The sequence below is a fragment of the Xiphophorus hellerii genome, chromosome 10 (genome assembly GCF_003331165.1).
Source record: "Xiphophorus hellerii strain 12219 chromosome 10, Xiphophorus_hellerii-4.1, whole genome shotgun sequence".
NCBI classification, from domain to species: domain Eukaryota; kingdom Metazoa; phylum Chordata; class Actinopteri; order Cyprinodontiformes; family Poeciliidae; genus Xiphophorus; species Xiphophorus hellerii.
In genome coordinates this window covers 9,877,014-9,894,223 of record NC_045681.1, presented here as the reverse complement: position 1 = coordinate 9,894,223, position 17,210 = coordinate 9,877,014, and the positions used below count along the sequence as shown (strand labels likewise).

At 37.7% G+C, this 17,210-nt stretch overlaps 2 protein-coding genes across 2 annotated transcripts in view; both read left to right on the top strand.

The window, feature by feature from the left end:
• Positions 1–7,193, top strand: part of prkcea (protein kinase C, epsilon a) — a 43,944-nt gene extending 36,751 nt beyond the window's left edge. Inside the window, exons 10-15 of the mRNA XM_032573779.1 lie at positions 884–1,057; positions 1,168–1,322; positions 2,348–2,486; positions 3,032–3,220; positions 3,470–3,616; positions 4,601–7,193. Coding sequence (XP_032429670.1) covers positions 884–1,057; positions 1,168–1,322; positions 2,348–2,486; positions 3,032–3,220; positions 3,470–3,616; positions 4,601–4,750 — 954 coding nt within the window. The 3' untranslated portion in view covers positions 4,751–7,193. The remainder of the gene's footprint in view (positions 1–883; positions 1,058–1,167; positions 1,323–2,347; positions 2,487–3,031; positions 3,221–3,469; positions 3,617–4,600) is intronic.
• Positions 7,194–7,307: 114 nt separating this feature from the next.
• On the top strand, positions 7,308–15,598 carry epas1a (endothelial PAS domain protein 1a). Its single transcript, XM_032573780.1, has 9 exons — positions 7,308–7,547; positions 8,349–8,515; positions 8,918–9,147; positions 9,222–9,306; positions 10,358–10,455; positions 10,536–10,699; positions 14,155–14,261; positions 14,329–14,503; positions 15,517–15,598. Exons 1-9 carry the CDS (start codon positions 7,522–7,524, stop codon positions 15,578–15,580), a joined length of 1,116 nt encoding a protein of 371 aa, XP_032429671.1. The 5' UTR covers positions 7,308–7,521; the 3' UTR covers positions 15,581–15,598.
• The last annotated feature ends 1,612 nt before the right edge of the window (positions 15,599–17,210 follow it).

Below are 17,210 nucleotides of genomic sequence, written 5' to 3'. Positions count from 1 at the left end.
ATTTTCATTTTACAATCCAAATACAGTACAGACTAAAAGTTTGGACACAACTGTGTGTCCAAACTTTTGGTCTGTATTCAATGAATTCAATGAATTCAACATAAAACATAAAATCTTACCAAATATTTTTGTCTAGTTTCTAGTGTTAATATCTTAGTACACTGGAAATAAAACAAAACTAACTTACAAGTAACTTTTCAGCAAGACATAAGAGCTTGTTTTAAGTAAATTATTTCTTAATATTGATTTTAAAAAAGGACTATTTCCACTGGCAGATTATGTAATTTAAAATATGGGGAAAATGTCTTGCTATAAGTGAAATAATCTGCCAGTAGTAGTACATTTTATATCAATATTCAGGGATTATTTACTGTAAACAATTTCCTATATCTTGCTGAAAGTTACTTGTACATTAGTTTTGTCTTATTTCAAATACACTAAGGTATTTGCACTAAAATACTTAGATTTAAGATTAAGATTTAAGTTTATATGTTTTTGCAGTGTAAGCATCTGAAGACCAGAACCAATCCTAAATCCAAGTAATTCTAAGATTACATTTACCAAAGCTGAAAAAGTATCCAGTAATGGTAAACTAAGTACAACTCATGATTCAGTCAATTGTACCGTTTCTTTCTGCAGCAATAAATCTAAGTTCTTTTCCTTATGGCTTTATTAGTTTTCATTTTTGGTGGATCATCGTTGCAGCTTTGCTTCAGTTCATGGAGGTTTCCAGGCGTTTGTTTCTGCTCCTGTCTTTAGTTTCTGCTCCGTATATCAGTCAGGCTGAGTTCTGGCTGTAGATTTGATCCTCTGTTTGAAAGATTTGAAGTAACAACTTTAACTCTTGAACAGAGTTATGATTTTTTTTTTATGCTGTAACCAGGTGATGTTGGGGGAGCTGAAGGGGACAGACGAGGTTTACGCTGTCAAAGTTTTGAAGAAAGATGTGATCCTTCAGGACGACGACGTAGACTGCACCATGACAGAAAAGCGCATCCTGGCCCTCGCCCGCCGCCACCCCTACCTCACCCAGCTCTACTGCTGCTTCCAGACACGGGTAGGAGCGCAACGAAACCGTGCGCTAAAATAGTTAGATTTAAAATTAAATCTAATCTTAAATCACCTGCTTGTCTTTGTCTCATCCTCTGACCTCTCTGTTGTGTGCAGGATCGTTTATTCTTTGTGATGGAGTATGTGAACGGAGGAGACCTGATGTTCCAGATTCAGAGATCCAGGAAGTTCGATGAGTCTCGCTCTCGATTTTACGCCGCCGAAGTCACGTCTGCTCTGATGTTTTTACATAGGAATGGAGTCATCTACCGGTAAATACCCCTAGCCTATATACCGTGAGGCTAAGAGATTGATCAATTTCATTTAAACTTTTATAATTTTGAGTGAAACAGAGTTTAAAAACTTCTTTCACCAGACATTCCCACTAAATGGTTCTGATAAGAATGTTACACCAGGGCTTCCCAAACTTTTCCAAAATAGCTAGGATTGTCCCGATCCGATATTCAAGGCAAAAATCGGTCCAAAATCACCCAAAAAAACGAGTATCCGATTTCAACCTGTGTCTAAAATTGCCGATATGAGCTCATTGTTAGAAGCACTCAGTCTGCATTTCTATAAGGACCTATTGATACAATAAACGGTTCGGTTGTTCTCATATGTGTTGTTGTTGACTATTGTTCTCTGTTTGAGTAATATAACTTGATCAAGCCTTTTTTTACCATTCCACACTAAGGAAAGTATGTATAATTTGTTATGATATTGTATCAGGCGAACACTCAGAGCTGTAATATCTGTATCGTATTGGAAGTGAAAAAGTTATATCTGGACACCCCTAAACACATCATTCCCTTTGGTCTGGGAACCATTACAAACCCACAGACAATGCAACAAAATATGTAAAGAAATACTGAGTTTCAGAATGTATTCACTTTATGTTTATTCACTTTTCAATGATTATTACACTTGTTTAGCATACATAAATGCTTCAACTTTCCCTCTGATTTTAGATAGCCATGAGTTCTTAGGGTTTTTTGCTTGATCAGCAAAACAGCTTGATAAGTTTGATTGGCAGCCGGTTAGAAAGATGAACATGGCAAATACCATTTCAATAACTTAACTCTTATTTTATAATAATAATTGAAAAACAGGTTAGATTTTGTGATTTTTTTTTTTTTTCACATCTTACCTCCAACTTTCTGAGGCGCCTCGTACGCCACCTGGTGGCCGTCACTTTGAAAAATGCTAGTTTACACAACGACTTCCCCGCCTGATTCCAACCTTTGGAGGAAGCAGATGGCACTGACCCTCCCCCTCTGTCTGCATCCTGCTCTCACAGGGACCTGAAGTTGGATAACATTCTCCTAGATGCAGAGGGACACTGTAAGCTAGCAGACTTCGGTATGTGCAAGGAGGGCATCATCAACGGTGTGACCACCACCACCTTCTGCGGCACACCTGACTACATTGCTCCTGAGGTGAGCTAAAATTAGCTTAGCTAGAGACGCAGAACAACAAATTATGGAGTATAAAAAAGCCAAAAAAGAAAAATAGTCCTCTATGGGTTCCTAGCGTATCTTGAAAATTACTCATATTAATAGTATTATTGTTATTTAATAATAATATAATATTAATATTTTTGAAATTTAATTCTGAAGAAACTATAAAAGTGAAACTATTTCACTTTGAGAAGAGATAGAAACCCCCTTGTGTGTCAGTGCAGTCAGACTGAATGATTTGCAAACTGACATTAAAATATTCAAATAAGTAGTTGGATGAACTAAGTTATTAGGGAAGTTATTTTTTGTTTAGTTTTGTTTTTATAAAACTGTTTTGATTGAAGAAAAAATTCATCAGCAGTATTAACATTCACCTTTCAGATCTGATCAAAATAAGCTGCCATGGAAGAAAATAATAAACAGCTAATTAAATAAAATGTAGGTAATAAAGATTACAGGTCTATGTTCCGGGTGTGTGTCTGTCATGCTGATCTGTGTGGTTCTGCTGGTTCTGCTGGTTTCAGATCTTGCAGGAACTCGAGTACGGAGCCTCCGTGGACTGGTGGGCTCTGGGGGTTCTGATGTACGAGATGATGGCCGGCCAGCCGCCGTTCGAGGCCGACAACGAAGACGACCTGTTTGAGTCGATTCTCCATGACGACGTCCTCTATCCCGTTTGGCTCAGCAAGGAGGCCGTGTCCATCCTCAGATCGGTGCGTTACAGCGGACATCCAACCATCCATCCAACCAACCAAACATCCAACCATCCATCCATTCATTCATCCATCCATCCAACCAAATATCCAACAATCCATCCAACCAAACATCCAATCATCCATCCATTCATCCATCCATCCATACAACCAAACATCCAACAATCCCTCCCTCCCTCCCTCCCTCCCTCCCATCTGCCTCCAACATGTCCATCTTATTTTCAACTCATCGTTCGTCTTTGTTTTCAGTTCATGACGAAGAACCCGGTCAAGCGTCTGGGCTGTGTGGTGACCCAGGGCTGTGAGGAGGCCATCAAGACCCACTCCTTCTTCAGGGAAATCGACTGGGTTCTACTGGAGCAGAGAAAAGTGAAACCGCCGTTCAAACCCCGGATTGTAAGAAACTCACACACTTAGAAACAAATTGATTTTATGTGTGAATGCACACAGCTGGTTTAATGTGGGGTAACTTCAGGCTTTTTGAGCGAAGTTAAAACAGGATAGTCAAAGTAGTGTTGCACAGCTGTATCTGCACATATACCTGTAAAATATACCTGTAAAGCCAGGAACACAGTAAATTGAACTCACCAAGATATCTGAGTAAAATTTTCATTTTGTGGATCTAAAGAAAACACACTGAAGCCAACTTCAGGACAGTTAATAAAACCTCCTTGCGTAAATGCTGAATGTTGTACTCAAATAATGGATGTACATGTGAATAAATCACATCATCCCTACTGTTAGATATGGTGGAGGATCTGTGCTGCTGTGGGCCTGTGATGTCAAATCTGCAATTTTCCAGTGTGGATTTTTAAAGCAATTTTCTTGCCTTGAAAACGCAAAAAATTTTTTGGTATTAAATCAGAATTTTAATTTTATCAAGTGGACAAGTTGACCATTTTTCATAAGTATTGATTGCTCATTAATCTTTAATTGTGAGCTTTTATAACTTAATACAATTGTAATTTAAACCAAATAATTATTTCACAATATACAAAAATATTGCCCTCATCTAGTTGAACCATTGCACATTCCTGTATTATTTAACTCACATTATTAAGTTAAAATAAGTACCCATTTAAACGGGAGTGGGGACCATTTAAAGTCCCCACTCCTGTTTATTTCTTCTTACTTTTTTTTTAATTTCTAACTCCACGGCAACCAAGTGTTTTCAAGGTTTTCACACATCTACGTAACATTGGTGCAGGAGGGTGTGTGTTCCTGCTGCTGTTGTCTAGAGCAAATCAGAGTGAGACAGGCTTTTACTCGGTTTTTTGTAAAGTGTAGTTAGTCTTTTTGGTCAGAAGGTGTCGCTGTGGTGTAATCTGTTAAGCATCAGGTTATGATAAAGTTTCAGAATTTGCTTCTTTTCACTTGCAGAAAACCAAGCGAGATGTGAATAACTTCGACCAGGACTTCACCAAGGAGGACCCGGTGCTGACGCCGACCAACGAGGCCATCATCCAACAGATCAACCAGGACGAGTTCAAGGACTTCTCCTACTGCGCCCCTGAGGAGCTGCAGACCTAACACACACACACACACACACACCTATCAGACAACAATAACGCCTGGCGTGCTTACACTCAGCAGAACCAGAACACACTCTCTCACTCATTCGCACGGTCAATCTTTTCCTTTTAAAGCTCTTGTTTGTTGTTACTTTTCTGGAGCGTTATTTACTTGCATTGTGTCGTTCTTGTTGCCTGGGTTTTATGATGAATATGACTATGACAATAAATATGAACACGCACACCGCTCTTACACAAATGTACTCTATTTAGACACATGGATACACTCACACTGCTTCTCTAACCAGCACCAGCTCTCTCTCACACACACCCACACACACACACACACGCACACACACAAAGAGCGGAGTGGCGGTGCGAAGGCTTGTACATAGCCTGTGTCGAGTGGCTGTATCGTGTCGGTATCGTCTGCTATTTAAGGGGGCGTCGTTGCGCATGGACAAGCACCCTTCCTGTGTTATTACTGTCCTTATCGTGGACCAGTTAGGGCCAAACACCCTTTTGTGCAATACCATGACTATCTATATATTTTATTGTTTGTTTTTTTTTCTTTAAAAATGTTTTGTTCTGTTGGATTTTGGGTGAAATTGCTTTGACTGTCACACTTTCTGTCCTCCTGTCCTACGTACGGCGCCTTGCAGAATCATTCAGACCCTTTTTTTTTTAACTTATTCACATTTATTTTCAGGTGACAACGATAAATAATGATGTAATTTATGTTGATTTTTTTGTGATAAACCAACACAACAAGAATTAATAAATGTAAATTGGAAGGAGAATGACAAATAGCACATTTTCACGTTTAGAGGCTGACAATTTCCCTCGTTTTTCTTTGCAGAATTGCTCAAGCTAATTCCTATTACTTGGAGAATGTCTTCAAGTCTTGCTATAGATTCTCATTTAATTTTAGGTCTAGACTTTAACTAGGCCGTTCCAAGACATGAATAGGCTTCAATCTAAACCAGTGCAGCTTTGGCTGTATCTTTAGAGTCGTCTTGCTGCTGGAATATGAAGTATTGTACAGCCTCAAACTGGTCTTCTTCAAGTGTTTTTTATCTCCATACAATGCAGTGCCACAGCATTATGATGCCACCACTGTGTTTTATGATGGAGATGTTGTTTTCAGGGTGATGTTCAGGAGAAAAAAAATCAAAAAAGGAACATTTTGGGCACAGAGATTGCTGTCTACATGGTTTGTAGTGATAGTAAAAACTCCAAACAGAAATTCTTCTGCCTTTGCTTCAACAATGGCTTTCTTGTTGCCTAAATGTGGTTTCTATTTTTTGGAAACTTCTTGGAATACTGTACTTTGTTTAGACATATTACAGTAAAGGGGGATGACTTTTCTGATTTTTATCTGTCAGATATTGTGAAAGTGATTTATAATTTGCTTCTACTTTGCAGTGATGCAGCTTTGTGCTGGTCTGTCGCATAAAATCCCATTGAAATACGTTTAAATTGTTGTGAAATTACAAAAAAGTATGGAAACCTGACTGGGGTATGTATGCGTTTTACAAGGCGCTGTATGTACAATGAATGTTACAGGCTATTGAACTAATTATGTGGAGCAGAGTGTTACAGGCGGCCTGTGTAGCAGTAAAAAAAACTCCGGTGTCCAACTGTTTCATCCGTCTGTTAAGTTTCAGAGACCTGCCGGCCGGTGTGAATGTGTTGCCCCGTTTCTTTCTTTCTTTTTTTTTTTTCTCCAAGTATTGTGAATGTACATTTTTGTGTGCATGAATGTGTGAACTTTAATCTCCTCCACGTCGTGCGTGACTTTTTGTTTTCTGCATTTCTGTATCTATAGCAACCATTTATGTTTCGCCCATCTTCCCTTTCAGCAATTCCTCTTTTCCCTGCTTCTCTTTGTCTCTTTCTGCCAAAAACTGCTCTCACTTTTGATTTATTATTATTATTTTTGTTTTTCAAAATGGCTTTTCTTTCTTATTGCTGTCTTTTTTTAATTATTGTATTAATTATTATTATTATTATTATTGTAAAGTGTATCTGGAGGATTAAAAACCTTTATGTGTAAAACTATAACTATACCATTATAGGTCTGTTACAGCCGGTTGTTAGGAAACTTGGTGAACCAGCAGCTGAATTACCTCTCACTTCAAACACACAGCACTCACTGACTCTCCCCTTTGCTCGCCCTCTCCTCCTCCTCCTCCCTTTCACTGTCTCTCTCTCTTCCTCTGAACCACACATGCATACACAAAGAGGGACGGTTTGTCGCGTTTCTTGTACAGCGATCTGAAGACGGGCCGGTTTGCTTGTCTGTGCAGTAGAGTCAGTGTGTAGTGACGCTTTGTGCACCCAGGGGTACGGCTGTTCCTGGTCACTCTTATCTTTTTCTCTGTGCCAAAAATGTAGTGCAACAGCCGGGCTAGTCCCCCGTCTGGTCTGATTCCAATAAAACACTGAGCTGTCTACATCCATCCCAGACGACTCTGTCTGCTTTTTTCCCCCTCTTTTTCTCCTCTTTTATTACTATTATTTCATGCTGTTGCGCTTTGGAGTCAAATCTGAGGGATGCTGAGAAAGTTTGAAGCCTGAAAAGGGAGGAGCGGAAGGAGGGGATCAGGTGATGCTTTTCCTGGCCAGCCGACCAATCACAGCTCTCGGTCTTTGGAGACCTGCTTGACTATTTGCATGCAGGAGGGGAGAGGTGACACTCACTGGAGCCAGGCCATCTCATCTGTGCTGCAGGGAAACCTCTGTTAGCATCATCGCCATGCCGCCAGTCGGGGAACTCCGCAGGACGCAATGACGGCCGACAAGGAGAAGAGACGGTAAACCTTTCATTTTCTGATTGCTTTTTAAATCTGGAGGAAATTAGAACACGAATAAGTTGGCAAAGATCCGAACCCAGCCTGAAATTGGATAAAAGAGAAGTTTCATTCGCTTCCTCACTTGTTGAGAAATTCACTGCAATTGTTTTATAGTCGAGGTCACAAAGTCACAAAGTGAGCGTTTTTTATTTTTAATCAGGCAGTGTCAGTGTTTTAGCATGTTTGGTTATTTAACTTGCATAATGAGGCAAATTCGACAAGTTAAAAATATTCTGTACATCACTATTACATGACTTTAGCTCAGGAAACTATAGTTTATGTAAATTCTGAACTTTTGATTTGAATGTTTTTTTTTCATTTCATTTGCTTCGCAGATGCATTTATTATTTACATGTTTTTTATTCCCTATGCCATTTTTGTTTACATTTCTGTAATTAGTTATTGTTTTTGTTATTTTTTATCCATTTATTTACCTGCACCAGTAGGTATATACTGTATGTGTATGTACTGTATGTGTGTTTGTGCATATATACACAGACCTACGATTTTTCTGTATTTTTTCTTCATACTCCAGTAACCAAGCAACAATATTTTGTTGGCAAATTCACTATTCTTTATCCAATGACAATAATTGTTAGTTTTTTGTCAACTAAATTATTTATACTTTATAGTTTCTTACCTGATTGTCCCTACTATGTTATTATTACAAAAATTATTTCTTATTGATGGTATGAAATGTGATTTCTTTTTGATGTAAGTACTTACATTCAGTTTTTTCCCCCTGGTCTCTGCCACGTTCAGAGCGATCAGCCGTGAGGCGGCCCGGCGGCGGCGGCGCGTGGAGTCGGACGTGTTTGGTGACCTGTCCCGCCTTCTGCCGCTCCAGCCCTCCGTCAGAGCTCATCTGGACAAACCCTCCATCATCCGCCTCACCCTCAGCTACATACGCTTGCAGACGCTGCTCAAAGGTGAAAACACCTCGAAAACAAATCAGCCGTTTATTGTGATTAAATAGTCAAACAGTGCAGAAATGGAGATGAATTTTGGCTGCAGAGACCAAATTTTAAGAAATATTTTTTGAGTTATGAGTTCATGAAAAACTAAATTCCCTTTCAGTTCAAATGAACAAAGACAAATAAAAAATACATGATTCATCATTTATTACCGCCTGTAATCTTTGCTAGAAGAATAAAAACTGACAAAGGAAATGCTTTAGGTGTCAGACTGAGAAAGTACTACTTCACGCCTGGAGCAGACTCACATGCATGTGAAATTTACAAAAATACACCACATCCTTTCCTCTGCCGTTTGCATCATTCACAGCAGCACAACTTTCTAAAAACTCATCTCTGTTCCTGGGTTCGAAACAGAAACTGCCGGGTCGCACGAGGAGCTCGGACACAGCGTGAGATGCCACCACGGAGGAGAGGCGCGGGACGGGTGTCTGTTTGAGTTGGGGAAAGAGACGGAGGGATTGGACCCGTTGGATGAAAACAGCATGTACCTGAAGATCCTGGAGGGATTTCTCATGGTGCTCTCCACCCTGGGAGACATGATCTTCTTATCGGACAACGTCAGCAAGTACATGGGCCTGAGCCAGGTGAGTCTGCAGGTGAGAGGTCTTACTGGTACTTTCTGCTTTAAGGTTTTTTTTAACTCTTTGTTTCCTGGCAGACTGAGCTGATGGGGCACAACATCTTTGAGTATACTCACCCATGTGATCACGAGGAAATCAGACATAACCTACGTCTGACTGCAGGTTGGTGTGTTTTAAAGCATATCAATGAAAATCCGATTTCTTTTTCGGTGATCTCTTTCCACTGCAGTTTTTCCTTACACTCAACTTTCCATCAGCATGCTTGGATATTGCTCTCTGTGAAGAGCTGCAGGTCCCATTTGTAGAGTGATTTTATGGAGAGCAACTGTTCGATAGTCTTATAATGATTGTTTAGGCCATAATGCATTTTTTATTTCATATTCTAACTTTTTCAAGATGTTGAATTCTGGATTTTCATTATCTGTAAATCATAATAATCAAAATTACCAGAAATAAATGCTTGAAATACATCCCTTCGTGTGTAAAGACTCTTCCTAATTTTCACTTTTTAAATTGAGCCCTACCTTTAAATACACATTCAATAAACTTGAATATTATTAAGAAGTCAGTTTATTTCAGGAACTTTATCACCTAGTAACTTGCATCACACGCTGCAAAAACGCTAAATCTTACCAAGTATTGTTGGTCTAGTTTCAAGTCCAAGTATCTGAAGACAAAACTAACTTACAGGTAATTTTCAGCAAGAAATAGGAGCTTGTTTTGAGTAAATAATTCCTTAATATTGATTAAAAAAAAAGTACTTGTGCCACTCAGATTATTTCACTCGTTACAAGACATTTTTTCCATGTTATAGGTGAAATAATCTGCTGGTTGAACTAGTACTTTTTATCAATATTATAAAATTATTGACCTAAAACAAGCTCCTATGTTTTGCTGAATCGTTACTTGTAAGTTAAAATATTTGTTTTTGAAACTAGACAAAAAAAATACTTGGTAAGATTTTGTGCTTTTTCAATGTATAAATAAATTTTACACAGATGATCGTTTGAAAGTATTTATTTCTGTTAGCAATGAGGATGTTCTGCTTACTGTTAATGAAAACGTAACATTTAATATGAGAATATTACATCATACCAATAAAATAAACCATTTTTAATGCAGAAATGTAGCATCAAAGAAAAGCAGGTTCAATACTCGCTTAAAAGTTGTTCATTTTCAAAAGTAATGCTCTAATGTGTCTGTTTCTCTGGAGAACTTGGGTGCAGCCAGAAGAGGGATTTCGTCGTGAGAATAAAAAGCGCTCTGACGCACCGAGGAAGAGTCGGGAACCTCAAGTCGACCACCTGGAAGGTCGGTGGTTCAGGTTAGGACTTCAGACCCGGGAAGTCGGGTTCTGACGCTGCTGTTAACTCTGCTCTCCATGACTCCAGGTGCTCCACTGTCAGGGCAGAGTGAAGCTGTGCGCGGCCTCGTCTTCGGTGTCCTGCGTGCTGCTGACCTGCCGACCTCTGCCGCTCTCACACACACTCCTCAGCACGCACACCTTCACCAGCCAGCACAGCATGGACATGAGGTTCACGTACTGCGACCAGAGGTGCATAAACTCACCGCCGTTAGCCACATTTTGTAGGATTTCAGTTTTCAACAATCCTCCTGCAGGTTTGAGTAACTTTAGCGAACATTACTATTCAAATTTAGGACTTAAATGGAAAAAAATTACATTAAATGTAGCTTCTTTTTTTTACTTATGTATGTATGAGTGCTTTGCTTTTGAAGCGTCATTACTTTTACATTATTCAAATCACTTTACGCTGATTATTAAATAAAAAAAGATGCACACATATGAAGAGCAAGTTTAGTTTTCACAAAAACATGACTAATTTTATAAGACAAGTTATGGCACAAGTCTTAGATTCTCCCAAATATTGAATTATTTTGTGTTTGTGACGTTCAGATAAAAATAAATCAAGTGTACGAGGATTAGGCCTGTCACAATAACCAATAAATCAATTAATCACATGATAAATTAAAGCAAACTCAATAATTTTCACTTGCATAATTTAGCATTTTTCTTTCATCTAAGATAAAAGTCTTCAGTCTGGTGATTTGGTCTCGACCCGCCCTTATTTTGAAGGACAGTTCTGTTTATAGAGACTCCATGATTCATTTTATTTGTTGTTTCTGTTTTGTTTATTTATTTTGGATACTTAAAATGTCTTCCAGTCCCAGTAGTAAATGTTCGTCAGAATTTAAGGTTTATTATGTTTTTGTCTTATGATTTCTTGAAAACAACAACATTATCGTTTATGGCAGTAACCTCTGGGACAATTTATCCTCCGGCAGAATTGGTTATTGTGACAGGCCCAGCAAGGATTGGCTTTGATTGAGTTTGAAAGTGCATTTTGTTTTGTTTTGTGGTTCTGAGTCCGACCCACCTCTGGGTGGCAACCTCTGCCTTCACAGTGGTTAAGATGGTAAATTACGGGAAACTTGAGGTTTAACAGGAAGAGGCCAAACTGCCTCGAGTGTCAAATTTTGGTGGTCAGTTTTACCTCTTGCATTCTGTCTCGCTCTATTTCTGTATTCCTACTTTTATTTGTCCAAATTTGTAACTGTAATTACTTCCACATTTACGCGTTCAGTTCCGTTTTGCTATATTTTATTATCTTTATTTTTCTGTGACTGTCTTTGAATAAGATGGGAGTGCAAGATGCAAGTGGCTTTTTTACCTTCAACAATGGTTCTTTGATTGAAAATAAAGAAAATATTTTACATATTTGATTGAGAATAACAGTAATTAATATTTTTAAATATGAAAACAAATGCTGGGTTAAGCAGTTCTTCCCCATTTTTCATGGAATAAATGCAATGGATTTTCACGACAGAATGAAACTAAAAGTACAAATATTTATTGAAATCAATTTTTGTCTACCATTTATGTTTTCTTTCATTGTTTTAAAAAAATATTAACATCTCATTGGAAAAATATCTATCCTGTTTTTGTAAGTTTTTTACTTAAATCTTAAAAATTACATGTTTCTTTTCTAAATGCGTTTTATTTTGCTAGACTGAGGGCAGAAATTGAAAAAAAATTTGGATTGTAACAGTTGCAGATCGCTGGTGTCGTATCAGTGACTGTCGGCCTTTTTTTAGGTTACGAAATGTTTGGTTTTCATTTGAAGTATTTTTAACACTGTCACTTTGTTCTTCAGCTCACAAAAATATGCAATATGAAATTAGAGTCCAGATCAACGGATGTGTTATCAGGGGAAATCCGCAATGAATCACCAAAATAGCTGATTTTTGTTTTCCAAACCTCCAATTTTGTCCAAGAATTAAGAGGAATTTCCCTCCAGCGTGAAACAGCAGGTGGAAGAGGGGAAGCAGTCCGCGACGTGACACACGCTGCAACCACACAGAAAACTCCAGTCACTCCAATTCCTCTCAGTTCAAGTCAATAGAATGCTACGTAGGAAACTTTTAATGTTCTCTAAATTAATTGTGTTTTTTTTCTTGAAACCACAACCCAGTCTTTGTTTCACATGATAAAAGTTTTCTAGCAACAAGCAGGAAGAAGACACAACAGCTGCAAAGTGAGAATGTGCAAAACTCAATAACGGTATAAACAAGCAACATGTTTTGATGTGTAGTACTGTGCAAAACATTCTTTAATATTTTATTTGTTTATTTACAAAAGTAGGGGTTCGTTGTAAAATAGAAGGAAAATAGTTTCATTTTTTTTATCCGATTGTGCTGTGCATTTATATTCAAACATTTTAATTTGATAAGCCTGAATGAAATCCAGTACAACCAGTAGCTATCAGACGTCATCTAGTTGGTAAATAAAGTTAATATAATGTGGATTTTAGTCTTCATCTGGTCTGTGAAGGCGTTATATGCATCCAAAAACACAACAAATGGGTCAAATTAAAAGTTTTAAAGCAGAGTCACTCTAAAATAAATGATACCACAACTCCAAACCTACCAAAAAATGTCTGTCCACCAGCCGTTAGGTCTCTGGTGGCTCTGAGGGAGCTGCAGAGATCCACAGCTCATGTGGGAGAAAGAAATCCACATCTTTTATATAATAATATAAATTCATAAAATCATTTTTTTCTTACTGATGCACTTTTTCATGTTGGTCTGTCACATAAAATCCCATTAAAACACAGCAAAGTTTGTGTTTTAATATGTGAATCTGAAATTCTTAAATATGAACACTGTGATTATTGATAAATACAAATAAATTGATAAATACACAAAACAAAACAGCTAAAGAAAGTGTAGCAGCTTGGAAGCAGTAAGTAGAAATATTTCCTTCTGTTTTTGATAAAAATCTGTTATCAAGATTTTGATAACTATACTGTAAACTATAACCTCTCAGTTATCTTATGTTAGATTTGCGCGTCATTATACTTGTGTAATTAAGCAGAACTAATATTTCCTTCGTCAGTGCTGGATGTGATGAAATTGTTTAAAAAGGAAGTAAAATTATTACATGCAACACATGTCAATTTGTCAGGGGTTTTCTGGATAAAATTAATGACGTTGCTGAAGGTGTTAAAGGTTAAATTTGCAGAAGGTGCCTTAAAAAGCCTTTAAAAGTGCAATCTGCACAAATAATTTATTTAGTTAGAAAAACTTTGTGTTTTTTCTAAACTTTTAAGTTTATTAAATTAAATGAATCATTTATCTTAAATAATTGAATGATCATAAAGATTGAATAATCTTTATGGGTTATTCAACATTGAAGATTAATGTTGAGTAATTTTTATTCAACATTAATAAAGATTATTTTTATATAAACAGTCCTATGTTTTATAAATAATCTGAGAGATTTCAAGAGCATTTCACATTAATATGTCTAATCTGGAGATAAAAATTTAGAAAAAGCAACTATGTTTCCTTTTACCGATAATTTTTTCCATTTCTGCTGCTCATGTTTTGATATTTTATTCCAAATCTTTCCTTAAAAATGTTTAAAAAAATGCTGCGTTCGTCTGAAAGTTTCTGTTTTCTGAAATAAATGAATCTGGTGTTTTTGTGCAGAGTGACTTCTCTTCTCGGCTACCGGCCAGAGGAGCTGCTGGGCCGATCCATCTACGATCTCTGTCACACGCTGGACACAAGCTGCCTGAACAAAAACCACCTGAACCGTAAGCCCTGACACACACACACACACACAGAGCTACACCTGTGTGACGGTCTCACCTGATCCTGCAGTGTGTCTGAAGAGTCAGTCGGTCAGCGGTCGGTACAGGATGCTGGTGAGGAGCGGAGGCTACGTCTGGGTGGAGAGTCACAGCGCCGTCATCCCGGGCGTCCAGCCGTCCAGATCCAGATCCAGACCCAACCCCAGCCAGCCGCTCTGCATCCTCAGTGTCACCTACATCCTCAGGTGTGTGTGTAAAAAATGAAGCTGATAAAACTTGAATAGTGTATAGATTAATTCTACTTGTTTTTCTTTTTCTGTTCATTTTATGTGGCTTACAGATACTGACAATATTACTTTTAAATCTAAGAGTTTCCAAGACTAATGAAAATGTTTTTTCATTTTCAAATGTTAAGACTGACACAACATCTTAGTGGAAAGTTGAGTGGAAGGAAAATATGTGGTGGAAAAATATCTACAGGCAAAAGAGAAAGTAGTAAAGTCACCCTGTACTCTATTTGCATGAAGTTGGCCACCTACATTTTTCAAATTAACTGAAATTGTTATCAAATGTTTGTGCTACATTTGTGAAGAAATTGTTTTGTATATATAAGGAATTAATAAATGTTTCCAGAGGTCAACCAGCCCACCCCTTTTACAAAACTAAACAAATTTTGTATGAATCAACTGCACTGCAAATAGGTAATGACTCCTAAAAGCTGAGAATCTTTTAGGAGTCATTATGTCCTAAAAGCTTGTCAAAAATCTGCTGGTAGATGGCTGTGCTGCTTTTGGTCTTGATAAAGTGCAGAGGCCTACGACCAGCAGATGACATGGATCTTTAAATCTTTACTGAAAGTTTAAACTTCACACTGGACATCAATTTCCAAATGAAAATCAAAGGTTATTTTTATCTGAAAACAGAACTTTGCTAGCATCTAGCTGTTGGTTGTGTATTTTCTCCTTCCACTCAACTTTCCATTTACTTGCTTTTATAATCTGTAAGCATTCTGCTTCCCTGGTAATGACATTTTGTGGCTTACAGACAAAATCCAAAGTCAGCAGTATTTTTTCTTGATTTTGTAGATCAAAACAAAACTTTTCTATACTAAAAATACGTTTTTTAGTCTTTTCTAAGAAAAAGAAAGTTTTATTTATCAACTAAATTAGCTTCAAATGTTTTATTAATGATATTCTGAATGTGCTGAGAAGCTTTTCTGTTGAATTGAGCCTTTACTGATATCTGCTCTGTGTCACAGCGGAGTGGAGGAGCCGTCTCTGCAGCTCTCTTTGGATCAAACTTTCCAGAGATACTTGAGATGAAATCAGAGTTTGAAGGGGGCCAAAACTCTACTAGCTTTTTTTTTTTTATGTATTATTTTCCCTAATTTTATGTTTAATAAATTGGAACTTTTATCTTTCCAAAACGACTTGTGCTTTGTTCTGCTTCTTACGATATCTCGATGCAAAGCTGTGACGCTCCTCCAGAAATTTGTTGTAATGTTGAGTTCAGTGGCGGTTCAGGCAGAAACCCTCCAACTTCTCCGTTTGCTACCGTAGTTTCATAATCGCTGCTGCAGACTGTGGTTGTCAGGCAGTTGACGGGGTGGAGTCACATGAACAAACAGGCTGTTTGACCTTTCCTTGACCTCCCTGGGTCTGACCGTGCTTCCGATGGGGTCGGCTGCTGGGCCACCTGACACGTGGGGTGCGTGCAGCGACGCGCACACACAGATACGCACCCTGCTGATGAGGAGATGTGAGTAGATGCAAGTGGAAGCCGCAGCTTCCTGAATAGAGGCAGTCGACAGGAAAGTTCTCGTGGGAACTGTGTAAACTTTTTACCTCTCGACCTCTGAATGCACGCCAAGTTTCAGTGTAACCGGCAAAAAAAGAAAGAAAGAGAGAGAGAGTAGAAAATAGCTTCAGAATGAAATGCATGAAGATTGTTGTCAGTAAAATAAAACTCAAACTCATCTCTAAACTCATCTCAACTGATTTAAATTTGTTCATGTGACTAAACAGATCAGCAGGTGCAACGATATTTTTAGATTAAGGTAAAACGTAACCGAACAAAACGGAAAAAAAAAACAAAGTCTCCTTTATCAGCCTGAATACAGAATGCGTTGTTGAAATGCAGAAACAAATGAGGAATCTTTAAAATTCCTAATTTATTTTGGTCTTAAGGGTTTAATTATTCATCATCTGGAATCTGAAGCTGTTCTTTGGGTTAAAGTTGCACCTTTTAGTGCAAACCGTTTGCGGTCTGCAACCTTTGTAACGTAAAGAGCTGTTTTGCTCTCAGGCAAAAAAGAAAAACTAAAATGTCACATGACTTTTAGAAAAAAAAAACATCCAATGAAATTTAGAAAAATATCGCCTATAGACATTTTTTTTGTAATTTGTAGAAAACCACCACTTTGTCTCTATTTTTAGGATTTAAAATAAAGATAAACACAATTTAGCTAAAAGAGGATGGCTAGTTTTTTCTGTGGGGAAGAAAATGATGTAAATAAAAAAAGCATAGATTTCAAACGACAAGAAAAACATATAAAAGCATATTACTGCTACGTTTATTTTTGTAAATATTCAATGCAACTATGCTAAAAAAAACCTGTTAAAAACCTGATGGTTTCATTATATCTATGTTTAAAACTTTAGCTGGTCCCTTTGAATTTTTAGCAAAAGTTATTAAGAGCCACTGTGGAGGGTCCGGAGAGCCACAAACCCCTGACCTATCGGATAAAATACCGTTAAAATAAATTATTTTTTCTTGTAATGTGAATACTTTTGACTAAAAGAAAATAAAAAGCGTAGTTTAAATTACCATACAATTCACGTTGATCTGTAAATTTTGTATTTTCTCCTTAATAATTATGGGAGGGGGAAAAAAATGGAGGTTAGGGATTCCCCCCTAGAGGGCGCCAGAGATCTCAGTTTGAAACCGGGTCTT

Coding starts and splice junctions, on each gene's coding strand:
- epas1a (XM_032573780.1), top strand. CDS start 7,522: ATGACGGCCGACAAGGAGAAGAGACG. Junction 10,456..10,535: donor TCAAGTCGACCACCTGGAAG/GTCGGTGGTTCA, acceptor CCATGACTCCAG/GTGCTCCACTGTCAGGGCAG. Junction 14,262..14,328: donor GAACAAAAACCACCTGAACC/GTAAGCCCTGAC, acceptor CTGATCCTGCAG/TGTGTCTGAAGAGTCAGTCG.